Source organism: Hippichthys cyanospilos, chromosome 2 (assembly GCF_059441005.1).
Source record: "Hippichthys cyanospilos isolate Australia breed blue-spotted pipefish chromosome 2, RoL_Hcya_1.0, whole genome shotgun sequence".
Taxonomy (NCBI): domain Eukaryota; kingdom Metazoa; phylum Chordata; class Actinopteri; order Syngnathiformes; family Syngnathidae; genus Hippichthys; species Hippichthys cyanospilos.
In genome coordinates, this window is record NC_142370.1 from 12902606 (window position 1) to 12929990 (window position 27385).

A 27385-nucleotide genomic window follows, 5' to 3' on the forward strand; every position below is an offset into this window, starting at 1 on the left:
ATTTAAAGGACACGTCAACTCAAATGTTTTGTTCTTTGTCAATGTTGTATTCTGTGTGCCCCCATAATTCAAAATGTGAAATTCTAATTTATACTGCATTTGTTAGCACAGCAGTCTGAAACTCAAAATAACATTGTTACTGTGTGTTCACAAGCTGAACCATGATTGGTTGTTATCTGAGCTCTGAGCAATTTTGATTTCATTTACAGTCAAAAGCTGTGAAAAAAATAACTGGTGGGTTGTGCAGCTTTTTTTACATTCCATAAAGGTGGTTTCAGATTGCCGTTTTAGGAGTAGTGGGGCTACATGGAACATTATTGTAAATTTTTGGTTGACTTCCCCTTTAAACATTTATTTTGGTACAAATAATGATTAATAATTATTTGTAATCCATTTTAATTGTATGAAGTACAATACATTTTTAAAAATGTTCCTGTATTTAAATGAAATGTTCATGTTTAAACAGGGCATAACATTCCCGTCGCTTATAATTATACTGAATGTCATGGCGCTGTATTATTTTTGATTAAAATTTAGGCTCATTAAAATACTGAATATTAATGCTGGACATCCTAGTGGTAATTGGAGAACTTTTTGACTTGTTTAATTTTCTTAGTCACTCTCCAACTCCAAATGATGTTCCTCCATTTGACTGACCTCTTGTGTGCGTTTGTGTCTTCATGTTATATAGGGTCAGAAGAACCGCTCGAACCCCCCAAGAGAGACGCTCCTGTGTCTTTTCACGCTGCACGACATCAACCTGGCCATGAGAGAGAGGATACGCTCCTGCTACCGTGGGGAGGGCCGCCTCTCGTTGCCGTGGTTACTCAACAAGGAGCTGCCCTGCATCCACACAGTTAGTCTCCATTTATCTGATTGAGCTCCACCCCACATTCGCTAGATGTATTTCAGGTGCATACTTGTTTAAAGGAGAGATCAAGCTTTTTTTTTCCCACAAGGCAAAATCACAGTATTATTCAACTCATTAATTGTTACAGGTATGCTTTGGTACTTGAATATGGTAGAACCAAGTTATGCACTCACTAACCAACTAAAAGTGGGTAAAATGCAGACACTGTGTCCACCTATAAGGCCCTGTGATGTGAATTTGAAATGTGATTTGTTGAAGAAATTGCCCCATCACTAATAAACTTTAATTTACTTGGGTCATCAACACTACTGATTCTGAAGGCGGGGAGCTAATTAGATTAACATAAAAGCCACAAAAATATGTTACAAAATGGATGATTAGACTCAGAATAAATGGATTAAAATTAAATGAAAAAATGAATTACATTTGTTTAAAAACAAACAAATACAACAACCCAAAAAGTTGCTGTGATTCCATTTTCTCAGACCGATTGTACACAGCCCTTCCAAAAAACAGCTTTATAGCATAGTGGGGGTTTTTTGCGTGTTTTTTTTGTTTTGTTTGTTTTTTTTAAACTGATGCTATGACAATACATTTAAAATGGCAGGCCGTTTCTCTAATTGGTTAACAAATTATACTGTCAAATTATATTATTATATTGTCAAATGGTCAAATGGATCTTTAGGCTAGCATAGAAGGGCCTTTTTTGCACCCATGTTCCTAGACACATACGTATCTGGAATAAGTAATAAAACCTTGGCTAAGTCGCTTAATTTGACACTTGCTGAGTAATCAGGAATCCAGATACCCAAGAATTTGTAGACATCACGTTTCAAAGTTCAACACGTGTTCCTGTTAAAGGGCCTTTGTGTGTTACTAAAAACTTGTTTTTGTCAGCCGAAGCAGATTGGAGACGACTTCTGCGGCCTGGTGTTGAATCAGCCGCTGGGGGGTCTGCGGGTCATCGAAGGAAGTCCGTTGTTCGAGGACCGCACCGAGGGCATGGGTGCCGTGGCTGCATACACATATGGCGAGCACACGGTGGTTTTCGTGGGGACACGTAGTGGCCAGCTGAAGAAGGTGAGCGCCTTCCTTGTGTGCGTGCGTGCATGTGTGTGTGTGTGTGTGTGTGTGTGTGTGTGTGTGTGTGTGTGTGTGCGTGTGCGTGTTCGTGTGTGTGATGTTGGGGGGGTGGGGTTGAATGTAATGAACTCCAACCACACTAGTAAAAAGAGCTAAGCAATATAGCTGTGAAATAAATTCCCAAAGATTTTTCTGTGTTTGTTTTATGATTTGACTTGGGAGCATAAAATTGTCACATGGGCACTATATTGTGACAAAGAAGTAGCAGTGTAGCATAGTAAGCACATTTTTAAAATTAAAAAGACTCTTCTAATAATACGTTCAGTTCAAGTTTACTCTGCCAACCTAAACATAAACCAACAGCATTACTCTGCCTTTAGGTCCACTAGCTTAATGCTAACAGAAGAAGAAACACCGTTAACTGGGCTATCGTATAGAATTCATGTGACAGTGTTTTGATGCTTATAGTTAATAAGTTACTTACTGTAGTTGAGGGAGACTTGTATTAGAAACTTGTATGGTTAAATTCTACTACCACTCTAAGTATGTTTTGCTGTATGTTTTTATTAAGTATTGAACATAATTACAGTTTGGCATTTTCTTTTGAAAAACATGACTAAAATATTTTTGGGGAGAGCTATAATGGATTATTAGCATTCATATTAATTTCCATGAGTAAAGATGACTTGAAACAGGAGTGCTTTAATTATGAACATAATCAAAGAATGAGTTTACGTCATATCTCAAGACATCACTGTCATGGTAGTCTCACTGTCATGGGACTGTTATAGACTGTAATTAAGTAAATGTGATTTGATGGACAGATAGTAAGTTTTCATGTATTCTGCTGACTTTGTGCGCTTGTGTGTGTGTGTGTGTGCTTGCGCATGTGTGTGTGTGCATGCGCGTGCACTCAGTCACACTGGTCTTTTCAAAACAAACAGCTTAGGCTAGAGGAGTGACACGATGTACTGACCACACACTCGCACAAACATGCATTTGTGTTTGCAGAGGGTAACCAAGGTGAAATATTGTATGTACTGTCTTGTCTATTTGATTGATGTATAACACCAGCATTATGATGTGCCTGTCATGGTTATGTGACTCGTGCACCGGGAAGTTATTGGTTGCTAACAAACATTTACACAGCACTGTGTATCTCTTTGTGTATTTTTGTGCCCTTGGATGCAGTAAACGCCTTTCATTTAAAAAAAACAAAAACATACGTACAACACACACACCCGCATAAGTTTTTTTCATCCTTTTTGCTCATTCCATCCCTCTCTGTCCTTCGACAACCATTTTTTAAATCCATAAACCTCATCCCGCAGGACACACATACAAACACACACTGCCATAAATGTGTGTGTGGTCTGAATAGAAAACTAAGCATTTCATGGTGTGTGCGTGCCTGCGTGTGGTCAGTGGGATGACACACCCAGTCTAAATGTGAACATGGGAGGAAACCAGTGTGTGCCTGCCACACGCTAGTATCGTGGATGGCGTCACCGCACTAATGTGGCATACTACTAGTCTGGCAGCACCATAGTGCCACAAGGCCAATCTATTGTTGTTATTATTGTTGTATTCGTGTGTGTGTGTGCGTGTGTGTTTCCCTGATGTAAAGAAAAAAAAAAAGGTTTTCCTTCCACATTGTAAAACAAGTTAGCATGGTAGCTTCAATGAAAATGAAAAAAAATTCCCTAGGTAGTAGTGGGATAATTTACACAGGTCTAATTGGCTGGATCCAACTGACAGATATTTTGCATTTCAGTTAAAATCCGTGACTGGCTGTAATGTTGTAATTTGCGGATTGATCATTTGATCATATTCGTTCAATAAAATATCTCAGCAAACAATCCTCGCTACTCCAGGGATGTTCTGTGTTGACATTATTAACACAGGGGGGCATTGTGTATTCAATGCTCTCTGTTTTTGGTGGATTTTTTTTTTTAGTTAATTGTTCAATGTATTTCCATTCATCCATTTTCTATAGCCGCTTATCCACACTAGGGTCACTGGCTTGCTGGTGCCTATCCCAGCCGTCTTCAGGCTGTAGGTATCGGCTCTGACATTGACTGACGTCTAACTCTTTAGTATCTGCTCTGACATTGATTGACACCCAATCCACTGTTTATCCGTATTTGCTTTACTTTAACTGGCGACCAGTCCATTGGTTTGTCCATTCTGTATGCCCTCTAGCATTGACTGGAAACCATTCATTTGTTTGTTTGAAAGTGCCGCACATTGGCTGGTGCGCATTCCAGCATGAACCCTGTGTTTTGCGCAGTCAGTTGAGATCGGTTCCAGCTCACCCGCATCCCTATAGAGGATAAGCGCAATAAAAAATGGACAGATGGATGAATGGGATTTTTGTTATCATGGTTATGATGGAAGCTTGTGTGTGTGTGTGTGTTTGTGTGTATATGTGAATGTCTGTATTTTTGACAGAAACCTCTTTGTGTCTAACATTGTTTCCTGTTCCCATTGTGCGTGTGTGTTTGTGTTTGTAGGAGATCGTGTCTCTGTAAGTGTCTAACTTAGCGTTCCTTGAATTCCCTGCTGAAACACACTCGCACAAACACTGAGAAGGATTAATTATTATGCTGTTGCTATGGAGACGATGAAAGAATTTGTGGATGTGTTACTGAGAACTCTTCACATTGGATCATGTTTCGTCTCGCTATAGGTTACCATAGTAATGATGACATGTTGGGGTCAACGGTGGCTCTCATGTTGACTTTTGGCCAGCCTCAACATGCCTGAAAATTCTTTTTTTTTTTTTTTTTTTAATTTGCAAGTTTACGTGCCTTGGTGACAATTAAGATATATTAGTGGTTGACAAAATAATGGCAAGAAAGGCGCACCGTGGAAAGAATGTTACCTACACCATTATGACCCAATGAAACAAAATAGGGTGACCATCTCTATCAAAATTTCCAAGCATTAAGGATCCATGCATAAAATGAAAAAGGAAGTCTGTCATTTTAATTTGAATTGTAATTTGGTGTGAAGAAGGGCGTATGAGGGCCTGTTAATTTTTCTCCAGTTTCATATTTACCCTGCGACATAACATGAGAGTTAAAAAAAATTCTCTTATGGCAGTCATATCTTACACACAGATGACAAACAACTTCACAAAAGGTCGTATGGCTATTAGGGAAATACGAGATATAAATGCTTCCAGCTTACTGAAGGAAGTTGGAAGAAAATGAGAGAAAATTACATATTTGTTGTGTGACTGGAGGATGGGAAGCATCAGTTGGTGGTCTTGCTATTATCTATTGTGTGTGTGTCTGTGAGTGTGTGTATGTATTAGGGGGATGGAATGGGAATGGGCTAATAAGCTTAACAGACACCCCCATCCATGTCACCCCTCACTGGCCTTCCTCCTTCTCGTCTTCCTCCCTCAGGCTCTAATGGCTCAATGAACAATGTGTAGTGTGTGTGTATGTCAGCAAAATTCACTCACAGACACACAGAATTCTTTGTTTATATCCATTCATGTTTTTCTAATGTGTTCATCATGACTATCGTGAATGTGAATGCAGTTGTTTTTTTTTTTTTGTCTTTTGTTTTCCCTGTAAGGATTACTGATTTATTTTATATGTATGTAGGACTGTTTATTCAATTGTGCAAAAAAATAATTTAATTGAAAAAATTGTATCCATCAAACAATTTATAATGTAAAATTCCCATTTATATAAATTGTTTCCCCTCAGTTAGTTTCCTGCACCACATGTGTTTTCTTAAAAAAAAAGTTGACTTTGTTGAGAAACATTCCAAGTTTTCCAATTACTTTGTTCTCAATAGGTTGTACCCCCCCCCACCCCCCACCCAAAAAAATCGGACCGCCACTTTTGAGTGAGCCAACATCTCCAACAGGAGCTATATCAATACATTTTGAGTTTTTCAAGACGATGACTTTTTGTGCTTGCTTCAAAGTGTTCATAGTGTTTATTGCCATGCCTAATTAAAGTTTTTTTTTACCTATACATCTAACAGAGTCGATGAAATTGCTATAGACTACAAGGCTAACTCTAATCCTGGTGTCAGTGTACGCTTGTTCTCCCTCAGTGTTGAGCATGACCTTGAAGTTATATGCAACACACACACACAAATTAATATACAGTATATACAGTATGCAATTGGTAAGCGGCTCTAGAAAATGGATGGATGGATGAGATGGAACCCTGTCCGCGGGTTTCCAAAGCATTATAGTGACATTACAGCATGTAAGGTAGAGGCCACTTAGACACATACACAAAAACACACACTACACACAGATTGTCACAGGGTTAGGGGTTAAAGTTCATATGTCAGTGCGTGGGCGTTTTTGAGCGTGTGTTTAAAGGTCTGAGTCATAGTCCCAGGTGAAAGGTCAAATCTTCCTGAATCTCTTCTTGAATGAGTGTGGTTGGTGGGGGGATGGGTAGGGGCCACGTGTATAGGGTTTTGGGTGGGTGTATTGGGTGGCAACTCCAGTGTCATATCATCTGCGATGTACATTTGTGTGTTGTTGTTTTTCTTTCCATTTTTGTGTGTGTGTGTGTGTGTGTGTGTGTGTGTGTGTGTGTGTGTGTGTGTGTGAGAGAGAGAGAGATAGAGATCATGTTTGTGTGTATATGTCTTTTACATTTTTGGTTTTAGTGTTTGTAGGTTTGTGTGTATGCATGTGTGTGTGTACACATGCATATACTGTACATGTATGTGTGTTTGAGTGTTTTTCTTTAACTTACATGTTTTTTGTGTTTGTATGCGCAAGTGTATGGATTTGTGTTTTTGTGTGTGTGTGTGCGTGTGTGTTTGTTTGTTTGGGTGTCCAATGTATGTAAGCGCACATGCAAATGTTTGTGTGCATCTGTGCGTGCAGTCTTGTTTTGTGTGTGTGAGCATGAACGTGTACCGTTCTTGCCTGCTGCAGTGTCCTACTTTCAAGCCCACTCCTCCTCTTCCATACTGTTGTGTGAGTGTGTTTGTGGGGTGGTGGTGGTGGGGGGGCTCATCAGCTCAAATTAAGACCAAATGCACGACAAGCAGACAGCTCATTAACACACTGACAACTACACACACTTCTTCCTCTTGCTCTCCTTCCTTCCTCCCGCTCACCTGCTTCCCTACTTTCATCCCTCCTCATGCTAAACCCCTCCATGATAGACACCGCTCAGCCTCATCTGTCTTGTTTTTTTGGGTCACAATCACACGAGGTGTGGGTTCCTGTGAGTGAAAGACGATAACACTTCATTTTACTGTACTGGGACATCATTTTGTGATATCCGTACAGACACAGTATAAGCCAACGTACTTTACAAGCCAAAATGATGCCAGTTTCATATACTGTACAAGCAACCTATAGCAGGGGTCACCAACCTTTTTGTGCTGAGACAAGTACCTTCTTTTTGCGGGCCAGCATAACCAACTTAACATTGTTGCTTATTAATTAGAGTTTGACATCTTTGTGTGCCAAGGTCCAGTGATTGGGGACCATTACTACGTGGTATGAGGAAAATATCTGGACGAACCATTATTGTATCTGTGTAACTCAGTCCTTCTCAAAGAGAAGGGTAACGCCCCAGGGGTGCAGATGACCCTGACAAACAGGCTTTGTTTTTGCTGTGTGAAGTGTAATTGCACATCCATGGCAGCAGGTGGTGCAGTGGCACTCTCATTGTCAAAGTTTGTGATGACATTATAAACTTTTGAAAATGCAGTATTGTCAACATTTCTAATATAAATTGCATTAATGATGCATGTGATTTAGGAAAATAAACAGTTTTATACCCTCTTCGTCAGATTAAACGGTTTAAGATATTGGTGCTCCTGCGCTTCTGTTCCAGGTCAATTTACATGTATTATTATTTATTGAGTTATTTTTAAACAACAGAACCTTTTGATATAGAAAGAAACGTTTCTAGTATAAATAAGGACTAGCATGATTTTTTAATTTAAACTCTTTGAAGCTTTAAAATTTTATTTATATTGATATTTTTGTTAATGCTGAAAAGAAAACCATTTTAGATATACTTCTACCATTTTCTTGGATAATGATCTTATTTAGGGTCTCCACAGAGAGTGGAGGGGGGCAGGCACTTTCCCCGGGGGCTTTGTAAAAAGTAATCTACAAGCACAGGTGTTACTCCACTGTCGCGGTTGTTGTAGGCATTAACATGTCAACCAAACATTGGAAATATTTAAGAGGTTTAACGTGAATGTTTGTCCAAGCACATCCGGGAGGGATAATGCTCAAAATTGAACTGAATATTGGTATGCGTGTTCCCCACTTAAGCCGTTAATCAGATCAGGGAAGAAAAATTTCCTGTAAACACCCACATTATGAAGGATAATCACTAGATAAATTTTAGACATCCCACACTTGGGCCTTTGCTGATTTTGGTCATAAGAAGGGGAAATAATCAAATTATGTCCAAAGATCAGTATGTGTGTACTAAAGACTGACATTTTTCTGAATCCCAAAAGATTCCCGCAGAATAGGTCAATGTCACCAGTCAATGTTGTGTAGTAGACAAGCAATGGACTTGTCATTAACCATTTAGAGAGCATTTGAATGTTATGCATGCTAAATTTCTGAATATGTGTGTCTGTATATGTGTTTGTGTGCGCGTGTTTTAGATCCGTGTAGATGGACTACCGCCGCCGTCCCACAATGCTTTGCTGTATGAAAGTGTAACAGTGGTGGAAGGAAAGCCCATCCTGAGAGACATGATGTTCAGTCCGGACCACCTCTACATCTACCTGCTCAGTGACAGACAGGTGTGAATGCACATGCAGGAACGCATAGTCGCCCACATACACGCATCTGACATCTACGGCCATCTTGTCGTTGTCTCAGGTGACCAGACTTCCGGTGGAGACATGCGAGCAGTATCAGTCTTGTTCAGGCTGTTTATCGTCGGGAGACCCTCACTGTGGATGGTGTGTCCTCTACAACAAGTAAGACATACACTGTGATAACATGCTATTATAAAAGAATGGGCAAGTTCTCTTTGCTAAAAACATTTTCATCAAGAGTCCAGGAATCCTTTATTTGTTACATTTTCCCCTAAAATTTGTTGTTTTTATTTATTACTTTTCGTATACAGTAAACACTAGTTATTTACAGGGGATGGATAGAAACCGTGCCATCTCACAAATAGTAAAAATCAACCTATGGTTGCCACACATTCAAATCCATTGGAAAAATTTTTGTTTGTTTGTTTGTTTTTTTAATCTGCCTTCCATCCTCATAGATCTTTTCTTTCTGGATGGATAGATGGAATGAAAATGGAATGGATGGAATGAAAATTATGGTGATACTGGATTTGCCGCAAACAACTGACGCTTCTGACTGGCTCTGATAATCTGCCTGCATGTGTTCGTGAAGGGCATTTATAGAAACATTAATGATGCCACATGGGAGCATGTGCACACACACTCACATGCACCATTTGTGAGTTTCTTTGATGTCAAGAGTCCAGGTGGAGACATTTCCTCTTTGCTGTAACATCAATCAAGTTGGCCTTCAAAATTAAAGAGCCCTTCTCTGTGCTTGTGAAGAAAAATGGCTACACTCATTCAGTCTTCATCGGATTTGCCATCACTCCATACAATACCGCAGTGTTGCTGATGTGTGCTTCCCTGCAAAATGTTATGTTTATTCTGGAAGAGAGTTAATGAAAATGTAGCATTTGTCTTTAATTACCTACAGAGGCCGCAAAAATGGCAACAACGCACTTAAAATGAAGAGTATCATAAAAGTGGTATTCCATTTGTGTTGATTTTTGTGGTCTATAACAACACGAACATGATCGGGCACTCATGAGTCATTTCATGTCACCCCTCCAGGTGTTCCAGACAGGAAGCATGTGAGAAGTGGCAAGAACCTCAGCACTTCAATACTAAGCTGGACCAGTGTGTCAACATTTCCGTTATCCCCAGCAACATGTCCGTCACTGCCCCGGCAACGCAAGTACGTCCCACCAAGGACATTAAATATGCATTGACCCTGGCTTGTCTGGTTTGGCCTTTTGCTGCAATATTGTCAGTGCATCGACCATATTGGAGGTGGAAAATATGCCTTGTAAACCAGTGGTTCTCAACCTTCTTTCATTGATGATCCCCTGTGAAATATAGTGTAGGTTTTCTGAATAAAAGAGCATTAACGTTTGGTCAGCTGATGTTTATTTACAGTTATTGATATATATTTGATAGCTACTAATTCCATGAAACGAGAGAGACGATCAGTCCCACTTTCCCATCTAACTGCTCTGTCAGATATTTCTGGTGGGAACTCACATAGTATGAGAATAGTTAACTATGCATCTAAACAATCAAGAGTAGTTACATTCATGGCAACTTTGTGCAATAAGAAAGACTTCTTTGTTTGGAGACTGGTAAATCACATTGCATTGCACATACATGGAAGGCACAATGTCAGCAAATTGTAATGGCAAAATTATGCTATAATGATCAAAAAGAATGAAAGGGCATTGTTCAGTCCCATGAGAGCCAGCCTGAGTGCGCCACCTCTTGGTAACATGACAAATGTTTTGTGTGTTTTTAACGCAAATGGCCAATAAAAATAATTCCAATGTTTCTGATTCAAGCTAATCAAGGTATGACACAGGTGTCAAACTCTAGTCCTCGAGGGCCGGTGTCCTGCATGTTTTCCAGGTGTCTCTGCAACGCACCTGATTCAAATTATTAGCTTATCAGCAAGCTAAGCAGGAGCTTGAAAATCAACCTGATCATTTAAATCACACAGAAACGCAAAACATGCAGCATACCGGCCCTGGAGGACTGGAGTTTGTCAGCTATGCTACAGTATATGGCGTTAATGTACAATTCAGTGCTCAAGGGGGCATCTGCATATTTACTGTTGAACTTCATAATGTCATGGAGTGTGACAATGTCTGTGTGCAGCTCAGCGTACGAGTCCACCATGTGCCTGCGTTGTTGGGGGGTGTGTCTTGCGTCTTCGAGGACATCAGCGAAACCTCGGCGGAGGTGGGGGTCGATGGTCAAGTGACGTGCATGTCGCCTACGCTCAGAGACCTGCCGCTACACTCCTACGGTGACACACAGACACACACATACTCACACATAACACACAAAAAGGGGGGCCATCTGGACATTATTTTGGATTAACCCTACCAAAATTACTAAAATACATATTTTTATTGTTATGAGTGTGAAAGTGTTCTGTTTTTGTGTGAGTGTGCTTCAGTATTGCTTGTCTGTGACTGTTTGAGTAATAGTGTATGTTACATATGTCCATGAGAATATTTCACTTGATTGTGTCAGAACAGGTTAATAGTTTGTGTTTGACTGTGTTTTAGGAGATTGTTTGTGAGGGTTTCACTAAAATGTGAGTATTTGCAATCTTGTGAGCTTATTTTGTTCATGTCAGAGAGTGAGTCAGCAATGTGTAAAAGAAATATTAGTTGATTGCATTTAAGTAGTAGGAGTGTGTTTCAATAGTGTGCCAGTGCTTCAGTAGCATGGATGCAAGATACATCTGGTTTTATGTTTCAGTAGCATCTGAAAGTCTTTTTTTAGTGTGTGTTTCACTTAGGTGAGGGGATTTTAGTAGTATGTGAGAGTGTTTTAGTTGTGTATTTCAAGAGTGTAAGAGAGGTAGAGCTTTTTTTTTTTGAGAGAACATTTGACTCAATCGTGCGTGAGCTTTTCAGTTGTGTTAATGAGAGCATTCCAATACCATTCTTGAAACCCCGCAGTAATGAGTGTGAGCATATTTTATTCACATTTGATTGGGATTCATCATTGTTTGACTTGATTGTGTGAGAGCCTTTCTGTAGTGAGAGTGTGTTTTTGGAGTCTGTGACAGCTTTTAATTTGTGTGTGCGTCTGTGTTTCTGTGTGAGAGAGTGTTTCAGTACTGTCCCTGATAGTCTTGCAGTAGTCATCGAGAGTGTTTCAGTTGTGCGTATAAGTATTCTTGTTTTTGTGAGAGTGTTTCTGTGGTGTGTGGAAATGTGTCAGCAATTTGTGTCCCTCACTCACTTGTAGAGTTAGTTTTCTTGTTTGAAAAATGTGTACATATTTGTGTGGGAACATTTTCTAGTATCATTGTATGTGTATGTGGAAATTTTACGTGATTGTCAATGCTTTTCAGTAGTGTTTGTGAACCTGTAATTAGTGTGATGGACAACCTTGCACTTGTGTGAGTGTTACACTTGTTAATGTGAGAGCTTCAGTAGTCGTGCAAGAACATTTCAACAGTATGTGTGAGCGTTTCAAAAGTGTGTGTGTGTGTGTTTCAGTTTTTTAAATAAATGCATCCATCTCATTCACTGGATCTTTGACATCTCTAGCCATAAAGGGCAGTGAATGAGTTAATTATGTCTATGACGGCCCCTCACAGACCCAAATAAGCACTCACCACACTATACTAACCCACGGTGTTGTCTCGGCAGGAGAGAAACGAGACGTCCAACTCAGTCTTCGATCCAGTGAAACAAGGCGCACTTTCATTAGTACCAACTTCACCTTCTACAACTGCTCTGTGCTCAACTCGTAAGCCTGACATCGTCCACTCTGTTCTTGTCTTCTTTGTCTGTTAATAGCGTCTCCACTTCCTTTTTGCAGATGCACTTCCTGTGTTGGCAGCATGTTTCCTTGTCACTGGTGTAAATATCGTCACATGTGCACCAACAACCTGGAGGACTGCTCCTTTCTGGAGGGACGCGTCAGCACATCCCAGGTAAAATGTAGCTTGGACTAAGCCTGCTCAGCAGAGCCTCATGTTTGCATGCGTGCATGTGTGTGTGTATGTGTGTGCTTGCGTGTGATCCTTTAGAAGGAGAAAACAACTAATTAGAAATTTATGCGAACACTACTGGTGAGGATATCTGCCTCATTTTTTATGTCAGGGGTCAGCAACCTAAAACAGTGAGAGCCATTATGACATCTACATTGAGGATAACTGTCTAAGAACAGTGATCCCTCATTACTTCTGGAGAATATCCACCCAAGCACGGGGAGAACATGCAAACTCCACAAAGGAAGGCTGGGGCAAGCTGGACTTGAACCCGGAACCTCCGAACTGTATCCGTAGTATCCGTGCTTGGTATTAATGACTTCTCAAAAGTTGAGAACTCCTGAAAGTCATTCTAGGTCAAAGCAGCTTTACATCATAAAGTCAACTGAGAAAATACTAAGATGTGCAAAGCAAAATTAAAATGCTACTTTAATTAATCACGTTTTTTTTTTTAAATCTCAGCCATTCTGTTGTTTCTCTGTATGTGTCCAGTATTTATGAAGTCAAATGATATCATCTGCAGCTCACCTATGGCCCTAAAATGGGACATGCTACAAAAAATGCATGTTTTGATTGATGGGTGTGTGTATTTGTATTTTGTCACTTTTGTACGTGTGTGTATAAGTGGAGTGACCCTTTCAAGCATTTCTCCACAGTCACTGCAGCATGCTGTGGTCGAGTCCTCTTCCTGTGGTGCTAACGGGCTTTCTGTCCATCACAAGGCAATTAATGCTTTACCTCCTTTGAGGAAAAACTGACAGTGTGTGCGCGTGCATGCTTCCTGCAGTCACTCACAAAGCTTAAGTCTGTCATTTGTTGGCATTTTTTCAACTGGCACGGTAAAAAATGAATTGCCTGTGACAAAGTCAAAACTATCAATTGAATTGCTCACACAAGAGATGAGATGTCATGATATCAAGATGAAAGTGATCAAAATGAAAGGATTATCACATTTTTAGTTAAATGGCAACAAAAATTGTCAGATACAAGTGTTTTTTTTTCTTCCACAATCATTTTCCATCTCTTAGATGCTTTTGCCAACTATTAGTAATAAAAAACATGTATGATAAGGATTAATGTCCTTATAACTTCATTAATTTTCTGTTAACTGCGGTTGTTATGGCATTATTTAAAATAAAAAAAAAAAGAAGCAAGTAGCCTGAATCACTGTCCGAATCCATCCTTGTTTTCCTTGTCAGGAAAAAGGATAACAACTGCTTTGTTGCCAGTGTTGCGTCTTATACATGGTAACATAGAAAATACCAGAATTTGACCCCAAAATTAAGGGTGCATCTCATACATAGGTGCGTCTTATATTTGGCGAATTACGGTATATGTTACGACGCTTGAGTAAACCTTTCCATCCCGGGCTCACACTATTGTCTTTTCGATTTGTTGTTAAAACAAATGAAGAAGGCCTTTCTACCCTTACTGTGAACTGGTAATGCTAATACTTAAAACAGCCGCCATGTTGCTGATCCTGTGACTTTCCATTGACAGGGCTGTCCTCAGATTCTGCCCACATCCGACATCCTGGTGCCAGCTGGTCTGGTTCGTCCTATCACGTTACGAGCGCGCAACCTACCGCAGCCTCAGTCAGGCCAGAAGAACTACGAGTGCGTGTTCCATATCCAGGGGAAAATCCAGCGCATCCCGGCGGTGCGCTTCAACTCATCCTGCATCCAGTGCCAGAACACTTCGGTAAGGCTACCCAGCATGTTTGGCTCACTTCCAAATCACTCTCTCAAATTAAGTCAGCACCAGCGTTATAGTTATGTTGAAAAGGCAATCTGAATACTTTAAAAAAGTAACTGAGTGACTTTGCTGCTTTTATTTTTTTTATGTTAGCAGACATAAGGACACAATATATGAATGCAAGTTCTACTTATAGGCATAAATTGTATGTTAAAGTAGCACCTATGTTAGCATGCTATACTAACAACCACATAGCAGATGGTTTTGACAAAACGAGTAAATAAAAGAAAAAAAACCAACATCTTTTCAAAGAACTTCTTGGTAAAGGGAAACGGGTCAAATAACGAGACAGATCTCGGCAGGCCTATTTCAGGTTGTTTATTCCTCGTTGGTTTGCAATAAACCTGCTCTGCTTTGTATATGTGGAGACTGTTTGGCCAATGAAGCAATATAGACAATTAGACATCAATGTCTACACATGCTTGAAGCAAAAAAGGCAAGCCTTTGGAGTTTTTTCTTCCCTCAAAAAAGATTACCCCGGCATTTCAGTGTGTCATTGTGCTGCAGTGTCAGTATCTACACCGCGTCCCACTCACAAGCCCTACTACACTCGAAAATGTTACAATAAAAGCCCCACATACCCCACAGTCTTGCACAGCTCGCTTCACCTCTTGACTGAAACACACAATCTTCTCAGCTCGGTGACCTTCATTTGTCCTTTTGTCACCAAACCAGTAGATAAGCTGTGTGTGTGTGTGTGTGTGTGTGTGTGTGTGTGTGTGTGTGTGCGTGCGTGCGTGTGCGTGTGTGTGTGTGTGCGTGTGTGTGTGTGTGTGTGTGTGTGTGTGTGTGTGAGGTTCACTTGAAATCAGACTTTATTTTCTAGCAAAGCACAACAACCATAAGTCCTGATTAGAGATAACTCATTGCTTGGTCTCTAATAACAAGTCTCATGAGAATGCGTGTGTACTGAGGCTGATGGGTGGGCTCAGCTGGATGATTTTAATGGTAATGGGAGCATTAGGCACATGCACACTGAATCATTGCACAAAGACATAGACTCAAATGCAAACAAAGTTCTATCACACCAACAAAACAAAACAACAAAAAAAGACAAACTAGAGCTTATAAAACAATTCCGGTATAACAAAGTGTAAATAAGCTTGCAATGTGATAGTTTCATGTGCACAATTTGTACCACACATAACACATCACAAAGTTTCTGTGTGTTCTTGTGCGATGCAGTACTGGTACGAAGGAACAGAGGCAGCTGATCTTCCGGTGGATTTCAACATTGTCTGGGATGGAGACTTTTTTATTGACAAGCCAGTGTCCATGAAAGGTATGTGTGATTCCTAAACATTCCAAATCTGTCGCTTGTTGACGTTGATCAGTTTTCCTATGCCCAAATTGTCTATGTCTATCGATGAATGACTTGAAATATGTTCTACGTCCCCCCACTCGTCCAAAAACAGCATTCTGATTAATATTGCATTTTATAAATTATGCAGCAAAATCCACCCATTCAAATCCATCTCAGGGGGCGGCCGTTTTGCCATTTGCTGTCGGCTGAAAATGGCATCACAGTTGCTCAGACCTGAGGTAACAAACGATGACGGTTTCAGCTTGCCATGATTGGTTGTTAGCCCTGAGCAACCGTGATGTCATTTTCAGTCGACAGCAAATGGCAAAATGGCCACCCTGTGAGATAGCAAAAAACAGGTGGCTTTTCCTGCTTAATTGTTATTCCACAAGCACAATATTTTTCACAATGCTGAATACCATTTGTAAACTTGGAGGAATACAGTGGGCCCCCGTGTTACGAACTTAATCCGTTCAGCGGCTAGGCTCGTAACTCGAATTGGCCGTATGACCAAAAAAATGCCGCGGTCAATGTCGTAAGATGAAAAATACGTAACACAGGGGGTTCATAAACCGGGGGCCCACTGTAAATGGTGATTAATTATATAAATCTTTTTGCATATTTTTAATTGTGTGTCCATTAAGCTTTATGCTTTTCCGATTTATTATATTATATTATATTATATTATGCTGAGTAGCAAGTCATAATACAATAATTTATGATTATTTGTCTCTGACTTCAACAATTTGTCCCATTCCCTTTTTCTTGTGGCTACGTTTACTCAGCATTGCTGTACAAGTGCGAAGCTCAACGCTCCAGCTGTGGCCAATGCCTGAAAGCACCAACCGCCTTCCAATGTGGCTGGTGCGCTGAAAGCAGGAAGTGCGTACTACGTCAGCACTGTGCGGCTCCGGAGCACAGCTGGATGCATCACGGACGCCACAACGTGCGCTGCAGCCACCCACGCATCAACAAGGTAGGAGCACTCATGCGCTACCTAGGCTCCACCCCAACACCTGCCAATACAAAATGTTGTATCCTGCAGATCTCTCCTCTGACGGGACCTCGCGAGGGGGGGACTCGTGTGACTATCGAAGGAGAAAACCTGGGCCTGCAGGTGAAGGAGATCACGCATGTGCAGGTGGCTGGTGTTCGCTGTAACCCCGTTCCCTCGCTCTACATCAGCGCAGAGAGGTCAGTGTGAACAAAAACAAGCGTACCTTTTATTTGGAGTGGATAGTGATTTACAGCCAATTGCGAATTTCCACAAGTAATCACTAGAAAATATTATAACACCCTAGTCTACTCTAAACCACACATACTCTGTATAGTATGCGCCACAAACATTTGAACAGTATTTAAAACATTGTTTCACTTAAAAATATGGTAAACCACTTACAGCTATGCGCTTTGATTCACAATTTACAGTACGTGAACGAAGACATCAACAATGCTGCTGAATAATTTTAACGGTGCTGTCTGTTGTAAAACTTTGAATGTATGAAAAAATGCAGGCAGAGGCTTCTGGGGACTGTGCTGGTAGGAGAATGTGCAGGTTCGCAGTCCGCTGGGCTGATGTACTATAGTAGTTTGTGCTTCTGTGTTTACTGAGCCCAAATTTGCTGGATCCAGCCTGACAAAACTGGTTGGAAGCACCGTAGGTTTAACAATGTTCGACTGAGCCGCTGATATGGGTTCCTTTAGTTTTGGTTATGTGTACAAGCCGAGGGCCGGACTGATCACATGTTTATTAGAAAAGGGAAAGAGACCGCGCACAGGGGTGCAGGGGTTCTCAAACTTTTTGAAGTTCAATATTTTCCCCAAAATCCATATTTTTCATCCTTTAATCTTTCACAATTTATTTTCAGTGGGAAGATTCCCCGCTCATTCCCGATGGGACATTTAACATTTCACATTTTTTACTTTTCCCATTTCACATTCATAATATTTCACTCTATCATTCATTCAACCCATTATTCCAATAATTAATGCATTTTAATAGTTCCCATAATTCCATATTTTCACTTCAATATTCCAATATTCATTTTCATTAATGGGATATATTCATCTGCTTTATTCATTAATGGGAGATTTAACATTTCAGATTTTGAGCTTCCCCATTACACATTTAACTGATTCACTTCGCCTACGGACCATTTCCACCCTTCGGATAATTCATAAATATTAATATTTTCCCATAATTCCATATTTTTCACCTATAATAATTCACAATTCATTCCCAATAGCATATACAACATTACACATTTGAAGCATCCCCATTTCATTTTAGACATCATTGAATCCATTCCTTTCACATTTTCATCATTACTAATATTCACACATTCCAATAATTCATACCTATTTTAATATTATTACCCATACTTCCTCATTCATTCCCACCGTTCTCAACCAAAACTTTGTAACCTTCCTTCTTCACAATTACTCATCCGATTTACACCGCTCCAACTTAAATCGAGTCCCCTGATTTCCACCATTCCATGTATCTATTTCCCTCTTCCCACAATTCAACATTTTCCCACAATTCCATGTTTTTCCCTTGTATCTTGTATTCCTTATATCTACATTATTTGGCCTTTTCAAACCGTTCCAACCTTGTAATATTCAGAATACTTCAGATTCAAGCCATTCAAACATTCCACATCATTCCACCATTCAACGCCTCTCTCTGCAGCGTTTTCGCCTTCACACACAATTTCTTCAGGAATTGCACATTTTCTAGTTACAAATGATATTCCAGTTATAAATTATATTCCTTTCAATGCAAAACATTAATTTGATTCAAATGAGTATGATTATCAATACAAAACATTTGCATATGCTAACATTTCCCAAAAGGAAAAAAAATGCTTACGAGCTAAACACATACAAGGCAAGACTAAATAACATGCTGAAGATAAAAACTAACATTAGCTAGCATGTTATTTATAGTCACAAGTTGGACCAACAAATAACTAATTTTGGGCATATTAGTATAAATGACAATCACTGCCCAGATCTCACAAAGAGAAGGAACAGCTGACAACTGGCTGACAGCAACTGGTCCCAACGGAAGTCCATCCCAGGATTAGCAGCGATAGAAAATGGATGGATAGATGGACTCACATATTTAGTATGATAGTTTTAGTATTAGTATTAGCTATTGACGTGAGTGATATATGGTTAATTTTTCAATTATTCAGTGAGCTACTGACCTGTAATTACCTGTGACGAGTTATTCTCAAATGTTTTTCCAAAACAAACTAACTGTGGTGTCTGTGTGTGCATGCGTGTGCAGGGTGGTGTGCGACATGGCCGAGGCACTCCTGCCTCACTCTCCTGGCGGCGCGGTAGAGTTGTGTATCGGTGTCTGCAGCGCTGAATATCGCACCATGTCCACGCAAGCCTATGCCTTTGTGGTGAGATTTTATTCCCATCTGCACGTTTGTCTCATTTATTGTTGCGAGTGCTTAGCAGAATCTTGATGTGTATTCTTTCTCTCACTCACTCACTCACTCACTCACTCACTCACTCACTCACTCACTCACTCAGAGTCCCAGTTTGAGCAACGTTCGTCCAGAGAGAGGTCCGGTCTCCGGGGGAACCAGACTGACAGTAGCGGGTCGGAACTTGGATGCCGGCAGCAGCGTGTCAGTCTTCATCGACAAAGACGAGTGTCTGTTTGTCAAGTAAGCCATGAAAACAGAAATTATTCCCTCAGCCGTCAGAGTGGAATATTCCTTTTATCCTTATCCTAATCCAGACGCATCAATCGGGAGGTGGTCTGCATAACTCCCGCCTCGCAGTCAGGAGTTGGTCCCGCCCTCATCCGTTTGATGATTGACAAGGCGGAAGTGACCAGTTCGGACATCAAATACACATACACGGAGGACCCAACCATCACCGCTATAGAACCCAACTGGTCCATCCTCAAGTAGGCCTCCGCCCGCTTTCACGGTCCACAGATCACAGCAGAGAGGTCTGAATCCCGCCCTTTGTTTATTTGTGCCCGTAGTGGAAGCACAGTGCTCACGGTTACAGGAACCAACCTGCTCACCATCCAGGAGCCCAAAGTCAGAGCCAAATATGGTGGCGTGGAAACCAACAACGTAAGATCAGTCACATGGTCATGATACTTTGTCGTAACCAGTGGTGCACATCATTTTTTTGTGGGTTACTCAAATGAGTACAAAGACATAGTATTTGGTACGCACCGTTTTTTTTCATGCTTATGACATCACCTGATTGGGATATCACATTGTACTAACAACACTTTTATTTATTTTTTTACCTCTGGTGGTTATGCCACCACATGGTTACGAGAAGTTATGGGACTGCGTAGTTATGACCTCACATGGTGATGTAAACACATAGATATGATATCATATGGATTCGACATTGCATTTTTTGACCAGACATGGTTAAGATGTCTCATGTTTTATGAAAACATATGGACATAACATTGATATCACCTGGCCACATGACCACATTTTTTGACACTACATGTTTATGACATCATATGGTTATAATCTCACATTGCTTCAAAAACACATTATGACATAACATAGTTGTGGCATCACATGACAGTGTCACATGGCTATGCCCACATTTTTTGATATCACATGGTTTTGACATTATCTGGATATGAGGTCACATTTCGATGTGATTGTGAGAATGTGTAGTTTGTCTCTGTGTGCCCTGCGATTGGCCGACAACCAGTCAAGGGTATCCCCGCCTGTCTGCCCCAAAGAATATCGTTAAGACATCAGATGGTTATGATATCACACAATTAAACGTTCACATGGTTATGACACCATAATAGTTACAGCATCCTCCTATGGTGTATCTCCTCAGTTCTGCACAGCGGTCAATGATAGCGTCATGACGTGTTTGGCTCCCGGCCTTGTCTACGGCAAACCCAATCCACCGGAGGTGGCGCTGCATGCAGATGAGTTTGGCTTCATCTTGGATCAGGTGATGTGTGTAATTTAATAATATCAGTGCTTATTTTACCTCAGGAGAGTGTTGGGACCCCGGGATTCACAATACTAAAAAATTATGGGTCCCGACAGAAATGTATGGCGTCGATTTTTGATTCTTTGTGATTCAATTCAATCAAAATTAATTTCTGCTTCAATCTATTGATGTGCAAAGAATCATCACACAACTTCAGTCTGCTTTGCAAGAGAATAAAAAAGGGAAACTGTCTTTTAAATTGCACAGTATGTGCAAAGCATGAAATGTGTTCCAGTTTTTTCATCTATGTGCATATTGGGAGAATTATAAGTCACAATTTTAACATAATTAATTATTTAAAATGTTTGTGAGTGGGCATGGGACGATATCAGAATCTGACGTTATGATAACCTTGAACCAAAATATCCCGGTTTTGAAATGAGGATTCTAAAATGTATAAAATCAAAATCTTTTGGTAAATAGCATTTTTTTTATATTATATCAACAGTTTTGTTAATAGTATAAATGCACAAAAATATTTTGAAAGCTGACTGATTTGAAATTAACTGCCATCGAGTAGTAGTGGTTTATTTCAAATCAATCGTTCAAATATTACATGTATTAATAAATAGCACTAATATTAATAAAATGCCTAGCGTCCTACCTCGAACGATATAAAAAATACTGCGTGAAAGTAGCATAAGCATAGCTGTGGTAATTTACTGCAGTAACTCAAGCCGACAAACCCGGAAGTGAACGTGAGAACGTGATTGACTAAGGCAGCCAAAGAGTATAAGGCGCATTGAGCGCATCCTGCCTCTGCTGGTTTAAATTGCCTAACGTGAATCAACTTCCAGTCCTCTGGATGCAACGTTGATTTGAAAGTATGCGTCCCATGACAAAAATTATACGTCGCGGACGCAGGCAAAATGAAGCATTGCAATAATAATATAATAACGTTGCACGGACAACAAGGCGTGTCTTTTCTGAGCATTAAAGTGGACATAGTATGGAAAATTAAATAAGACTGGAGTCACAAGTTGTTAATTTTCAATAATAAAGCTTTAGTTTTTAGCACAAATGTTCAAAATTTCCACTGATAAATCAATATTATGGATGTTGTTGACATTCTTTTTTTTATCTTTTTTGTGTGCGATGACTTTTGCATGTCAGGTATCGTCTCTGCTGGTGCTTAACTCCACCATCTTCACGCACTACCCCAACCCAACCTTTGACCCCCTGGGCATCTCAGGAATCCTTGAGGTCAAGCCAGGCTCCCCCATTATCCTCAAGGTAAAAAGCAACAACACAGAGCGTCCGGACGTGCACCACAATGTATGAACCACTCCTCTGTGCAGGGTAAGAACCTGGTCCCAGCTGCCCCTGGCAACAACCGTCTGAACTACACCGTTCTGATTGGCGAGTCTCCATGCTTGTTGACGGTCTCGGAACATCAGCTGCTTTGTGACTCGCCGGAGTTGACCGGAGAACAACGCGTGTTGGTGAGCCAGCCCTCCACCCGACACAGCAACAATTCCATTGAGTGTGTTTTGGCACCACACAGCCAAGAGACTCAGACCTATCCTTTGCATTTTGTTTTCATTTTTTATGACAACATTTCCAAGTCACTGCAAGCATTTAGATATTGCTGGCGTCAGGAATCCTGGCAATATGTGGCAATGTGGTGATTTTTTTCGCAAATCTATATTATTGGTGAGCCCACACATCTGGAGGAAGTGAATAAAAACACTCTCCATATCTTTCTTGTACTGTTTTAGCTAGAGCATTGTTAAAACCATAAAGTACCTTGCTGAAATGTTATGTTTTAACAAAAACTAAAGAATACAGTAGTACGCTTTTTTCCTCAAAAATAGTTTTATCCAACCAATCTCTTCCACCCCTGGACCTAACAAATACCCCCATTGGATTTTCTCTGCAACAGTCAACACCCTTAATACTGTAATCCTAAAATAGCCCTGTTTTGGGCACTCCTGAAAAGTGAGTATTTTAGAGGTAATGTATAAGCAATTGTGCCCGATGCCTTCCACAGACAATTTCCAATATCAAGCTGTTGACCTTAGGTAGGATAGGTAAGGAAAAAAAATGTGTGTCATTTTAATTCCACAGCATTTAAGTCAATTGTGATTTGGGGATTGTGCTTGCATTGTGCTTTGTGTCATTTGCCCTAAACCTTGAGCTGCAATTTCTCGTAGATCCTGGTTGGAGGTTTGGAGTTCTCTCCAGGAACGCTGCACATTTATTCGGACAGCGCCCTCACGCTGCCAGCCATCATTGGAATTGGCGCGGGTGGCGGCGTGCTGCTGGTCGCTATCATCGCCGTGCTGATTGCCTATAAGCGGAAGACGCGGGATGCTGACCGCACATTAAAGCGTCTTCAGCTACAGATGGACAACCTGGAGAGCAGGGTGGCGCTGGAGTGCAAAGAGGGTGCGCACAGTCACGCACAAGCACCACACACACTTATGGTGTATGTGTCACATTGATGCGTGTGTTTGTATTGTGTAGCCTTTGCCGAGCTTCAGACTGACATTCAGGAATTGACCAACGACATGGACGGAGTCAAGATTCCCTTCTTGGAATATCGCACTTATACCATGAGAGTCATGTTCCCAGGAATAGAAGAACATCCAGTACTCAAGGAGTTAGACGTATGTCACATGAGCTAGTTAATGAGCCTGTTTACAAAAGCACATTTAGTGTTGTTGTCTTGATGACTTGTATGACTGTGTGTATTTCAGTCTCCGGCCAACGTTGAAAAAGCCCTGCGACTCTTCAGTCAGCTTCTCAACAATAAAATGTTCTTGTTGACCTTCATCCATACATTGGAGGCTCAGAGGTCATTCTCCATGCGAGACCGTGGTAACGTGGCCTCGCTGCTGATGGCAGCGCTACAGGTACCACATCCTCAATCTTAAAGTCATCACATTTTCTCAAAGAGGGATCATAATCTGCCATGGCATGTAGCTAGCACACAACGACACCATAGCGTTTTGAATTTAGGGCTATCGCCGCCGTTGCTATGCTAACGTTTGTGGCGTTGCATCAGGGTCGCATGGAGTACGCCACGGTGGTCCTTAAGCAGCTGCTGGCGGATCTTATCGAGAAGAACTTGGAGAATCGGAACCACCCAAAATTGTTGCTGAGGAGGTCAGTGAGCGACTGACCGCTTCCAAATGTGATCTCGCAGTCCAACCGCTCCCGATTTGACCTTCTTACTGTGTGTTGCAGGACAGAATCTGTGGCCGAGAAGATGCTGACCAACTGGTTCACTTTCCTCCTGTATCGCTTCCTCAAGGTGATTGACATGCTTCTATTTGTTTGTGTGAATGTAGCTAACACGCTAACTAGCTAATGTAGCCTAATGGTCAAGCACTGGAGCTGTGCCGAGTTCATGCCATTTACGATATGATTAACTACTCTTATGGGATGGTTCACTATAATTTTGGCATGATGCACAACAATTATACAATTTGTTGAAATTGTGATCGTTCTTTACAACAGTGGTTCTAAACCTTTTTTTAAGTGTTTATCCGCTGGGAAATTCACAGAAAAGTAACTACTAAAAGAAAAAAAAAAGAATTAAATCAAACAATGTGTAATTTGTGTCTGATTAATTAAACTTTGGAATTCCATTCGTAATGATCTCTAAAGGTTTATTTCAACTCCAGAAGATAATTCTAGTAATAATCTGTTTTGTTCTGACTTGTCTGACAGAAGTTTTTTCCAATGCTAATGACAATGCTCATTTGTATTAAATTCAACAAAATAGAAAAAAATGTGATGTTTCTGTCACTGCATTACCAACAACAAAAAATAGATCAACTGATACATGCAGAACTCTTTAAAGTGCTTTACGTACCCCCAGGGGTACTCATAGCACAATTTGATAAACAATGTGACTGATTACAATACTCTTCCGTTAAGATTCATTGCAGTTATCTTACTATTCATTTCAATTGTGTGGAAATCAGTCATTGTTTGAGATTCGATTCAGTTTTATTATGATACGATTTTTTTTAAATTTACAATACAATTCCTTACAGTTAGGACACAATTCATTACAATTACAATGTGATTCACTTAGCTTATGATATACTGTAGTATGTTTACTAGAATTGTTACAATTTCTTTCTTGCTCTCTGATTTCACTGATTCACTTTCAGTCGCATATTGCAAATCACACCACGACTTGCGAAGTTATAATAAGACTCACACTGATTATGATTCACTCCAATTACGTTAGGATTCACTTTTACAATTCAGTGTACAACACAATGCCAACCGCAAGAGTTTAGTGGAGAGGTAGCCAACTCATTAATACAGTATAACCTCAGATGTTTTTATTTCCCTTTTATCTGTCAGGAATGTGCTGGGGAGCCTCTGTTTATGCTCTACTGCGCCATCAAGCAGCAGATGGAGAAAGGGCCCATCGATGCCATCACAGGCGAAGCGCGTTATTCACTCAGCGAAGACAAACTCATCAGGCAGCAGATTGACTACAAGCAGCTGGTAATGCACAAGCCCGCATATGCTTGCGAACGAGCGCAGATACGCCTCAGCTGACAGTGCCATCTCCTTTTAGACAATGATGTGCATCCCTCCGGAGGGGGAGGCGGGCACAGAGGTCCCGGTCAAGGTGTTGAACTGCGACACAGTGACTCAAGTCAAAGACAAGCTGCTGGACGCCGTCTACAAGGGTATCCCCTTCTCGCAGCGACCGCAGGCCGACGACATGGACCTCGGTAATGCTTATGTTCCTTAATTGGTACAAATTGTCATCAAATTTCACTATGATTAGAATACTGTTCATTCCATGTGTTGTGCGTTTGTTTAGAGTGGCGTCAAGGTCGGCTGACCAGAATAATCCTGCAGGACGAAGACGTGACCACAAAGATTGAGAGCGATTGGAAGCGACTCAACACGCTGGCTCATTATCAGGTACGTTGTTCCGTCCGTCCGCCATCAACTGACCAGGAAGTGGCGTGCAGCCTTACCTCAATGCCAATGTGTTGCCAGGTAACAGACGGCTCCCTGGTGGCGCTCGTCCAGAAGCAGGTTTCTGCTTACAACATCGCCAATAGCTTCACTTTCACCAGATCGCTCAGCAGATATGGTACACACACACACAGACACACATCCTAATGGGAGTAAATTATGTAACAAATGCAGTAAATTGTACCGTAATCATTACATTGTAATTAGGGGTAAAACAAGCCCATGAGTGATTTACGTTCCCTGGTTTAAAAAAGAATTAAAAAGGACACCTTTTATTTTTATTGTTTTAAGTGTGCACTGTCAAGAAAAAGACTTTTTTTAATGATAAGTTAATTTTATCAAATTGTACTTGTAGTTAATCATAACGTAATTGTAGTGAATCATATTGTAATGGGATGGAATCTTATCATAACCCCGCAAAATTGTATCGTATATACATTTAATTGGATTGTAAACGGGCACAAGTTGTTTGCAAGGGGGGGTGAATTGAATTGTATCATATTTGTGCTTCTACTAATCTGTTGCTACTACAAGAGCTACAGTATATGGACAGGTTGCTGACACACTCTCCCTAATATTGTCAACACACATAAACTAACAGTGCGCTTTGTGTGTGCAGAATCTTTACTGCGCACGTCCAGTAGTCCTGACAGTCTGAGGTCCAGAGCGCCCATGATCACACCAGACCAGGAGACAGGTAGCTGACATTTTGCTAAGCTAACAGTGACCTAAGACAACTGTTTGTATACTATATTAAAGGTACACTAAATGCAGGAATAATATGAAAGTCGTAATTTTGATCGTTTAATAATTTCCTTCATGTTTCAGGAACTAAACTGTGGCACCTGGTCAAGAACCACGAGCACAGCGACCAACGCGAAGGTGATCGCGGCAGCAAAATGGTCTCTGAAATCTACCTGACACGCCTCCTGGCCACGAAGGTATCTCACAGAGGCTATCGTTAATTTCAGCACGGTCCCTTGTACGGTTCAGAATTGACAGTAAACTTGCGCTTTGGTCCTCCCACCACTAGGGGACGCTGCAGAAGTTTGTGGATGACCTCTTTGAGACGGTCTTCAGCACCGCCCATCGAGGATCCGCTCTCCCGCTAGCCATCAAATACATGTTTGACTTTTTGGACGAGCAAGCTGACAAACGACAGATCAGCGACCCGGACGTGCGACACACCTGGAAGAGCAACTGGTAGGATTCCAGGCGTGCCTTTCACTCCCATTGCTATTCCATTCACTGCATTTATGATGTGGTTCATGACAGTTATGTTCACGCTCACTAAAATTACAAAACTGTTTGCTTGAGTTGCAATTCAATTATGATTTCAGCACACAATCCTAACAGTGGCTTTCTGCATGTCCAGTCTTCCTCTCAGGTTCTGGGTCAACGTGATCAAGAATCCACAGTTTGTTTTCGACATCCACAAAAGTAGCATCACCGATGCTTGCCTGTCAGTCGTGGCTCAGACCTTCATGGACTCGTGCTCCACATCGGAACACCGACTCGGAAAAGACTCTCCCTCCAACAAGCTGCTCTATGCTAAAGACATCCCTAACTACAAGAGCTGGGTGGAAAGGTAGCTGACACACGAACTAGCTAGGATAGCCCAGTAGCT

At 40.9% G+C, this 27385-nt stretch overlaps 1 protein-coding gene across 1 annotated transcript in view; it reads left to right on the forward strand.

Annotated features, from left to right (window-relative positions):
* Nucleotides 1–27385, forward strand: part of plxna3 (plexin A3) — a 44983-nt gene that overhangs the window by 14660 nt on the left and 2938 nt on the right. The window contains exons 5-36 of the mRNA XM_088402298.1: nt 692–856; nt 1769–1951; nt 8585–8725; nt 8805–8905; nt 9797–9920; nt 10874–11024; nt 12388–12487; nt 12560–12674; nt 14232–14432; nt 15672–15768; nt 16575–16765; nt 16835–16983; nt 19085–19205; nt 19339–19475; nt 19550–19720; nt 19802–19895; nt 20641–20760; nt 21916–22035; nt 22101–22244; nt 22956–23190; nt 23269–23411; nt 23502–23657; nt 23810–23910; nt 23992–24058; nt 25126–25272; nt 25346–25505; nt 25598–25701; nt 25780–25876; nt 26378–26455; nt 26587–26699; nt 26792–26961; nt 27134–27346. Of these exons, the coding sequence (XP_088258424.1) occupies nt 692–856; nt 1769–1951; nt 8585–8725; nt 8805–8905; nt 9797–9920; nt 10874–11024; nt 12388–12487; nt 12560–12674; nt 14232–14432; nt 15672–15768; nt 16575–16765; nt 16835–16983; nt 19085–19205; nt 19339–19475; nt 19550–19720; nt 19802–19895; nt 20641–20760; nt 21916–22035; nt 22101–22244; nt 22956–23190; nt 23269–23411; nt 23502–23657; nt 23810–23910; nt 23992–24058; nt 25126–25272; nt 25346–25505; nt 25598–25701; nt 25780–25876; nt 26378–26455; nt 26587–26699; nt 26792–26961; nt 27134–27346 (4409 nt within the window). The remainder of the gene's footprint in view (nt 1–691; nt 857–1768; nt 1952–8584; nt 8726–8804; nt 8906–9796; nt 9921–10873; nt 11025–12387; nt 12488–12559; nt 12675–14231; nt 14433–15671; nt 15769–16574; nt 16766–16834; nt 16984–19084; nt 19206–19338; nt 19476–19549; nt 19721–19801; nt 19896–20640; nt 20761–21915; nt 22036–22100; nt 22245–22955; nt 23191–23268; nt 23412–23501; nt 23658–23809; nt 23911–23991; nt 24059–25125; nt 25273–25345; nt 25506–25597; nt 25702–25779; nt 25877–26377; nt 26456–26586; nt 26700–26791; nt 26962–27133; nt 27347–27385) is intronic.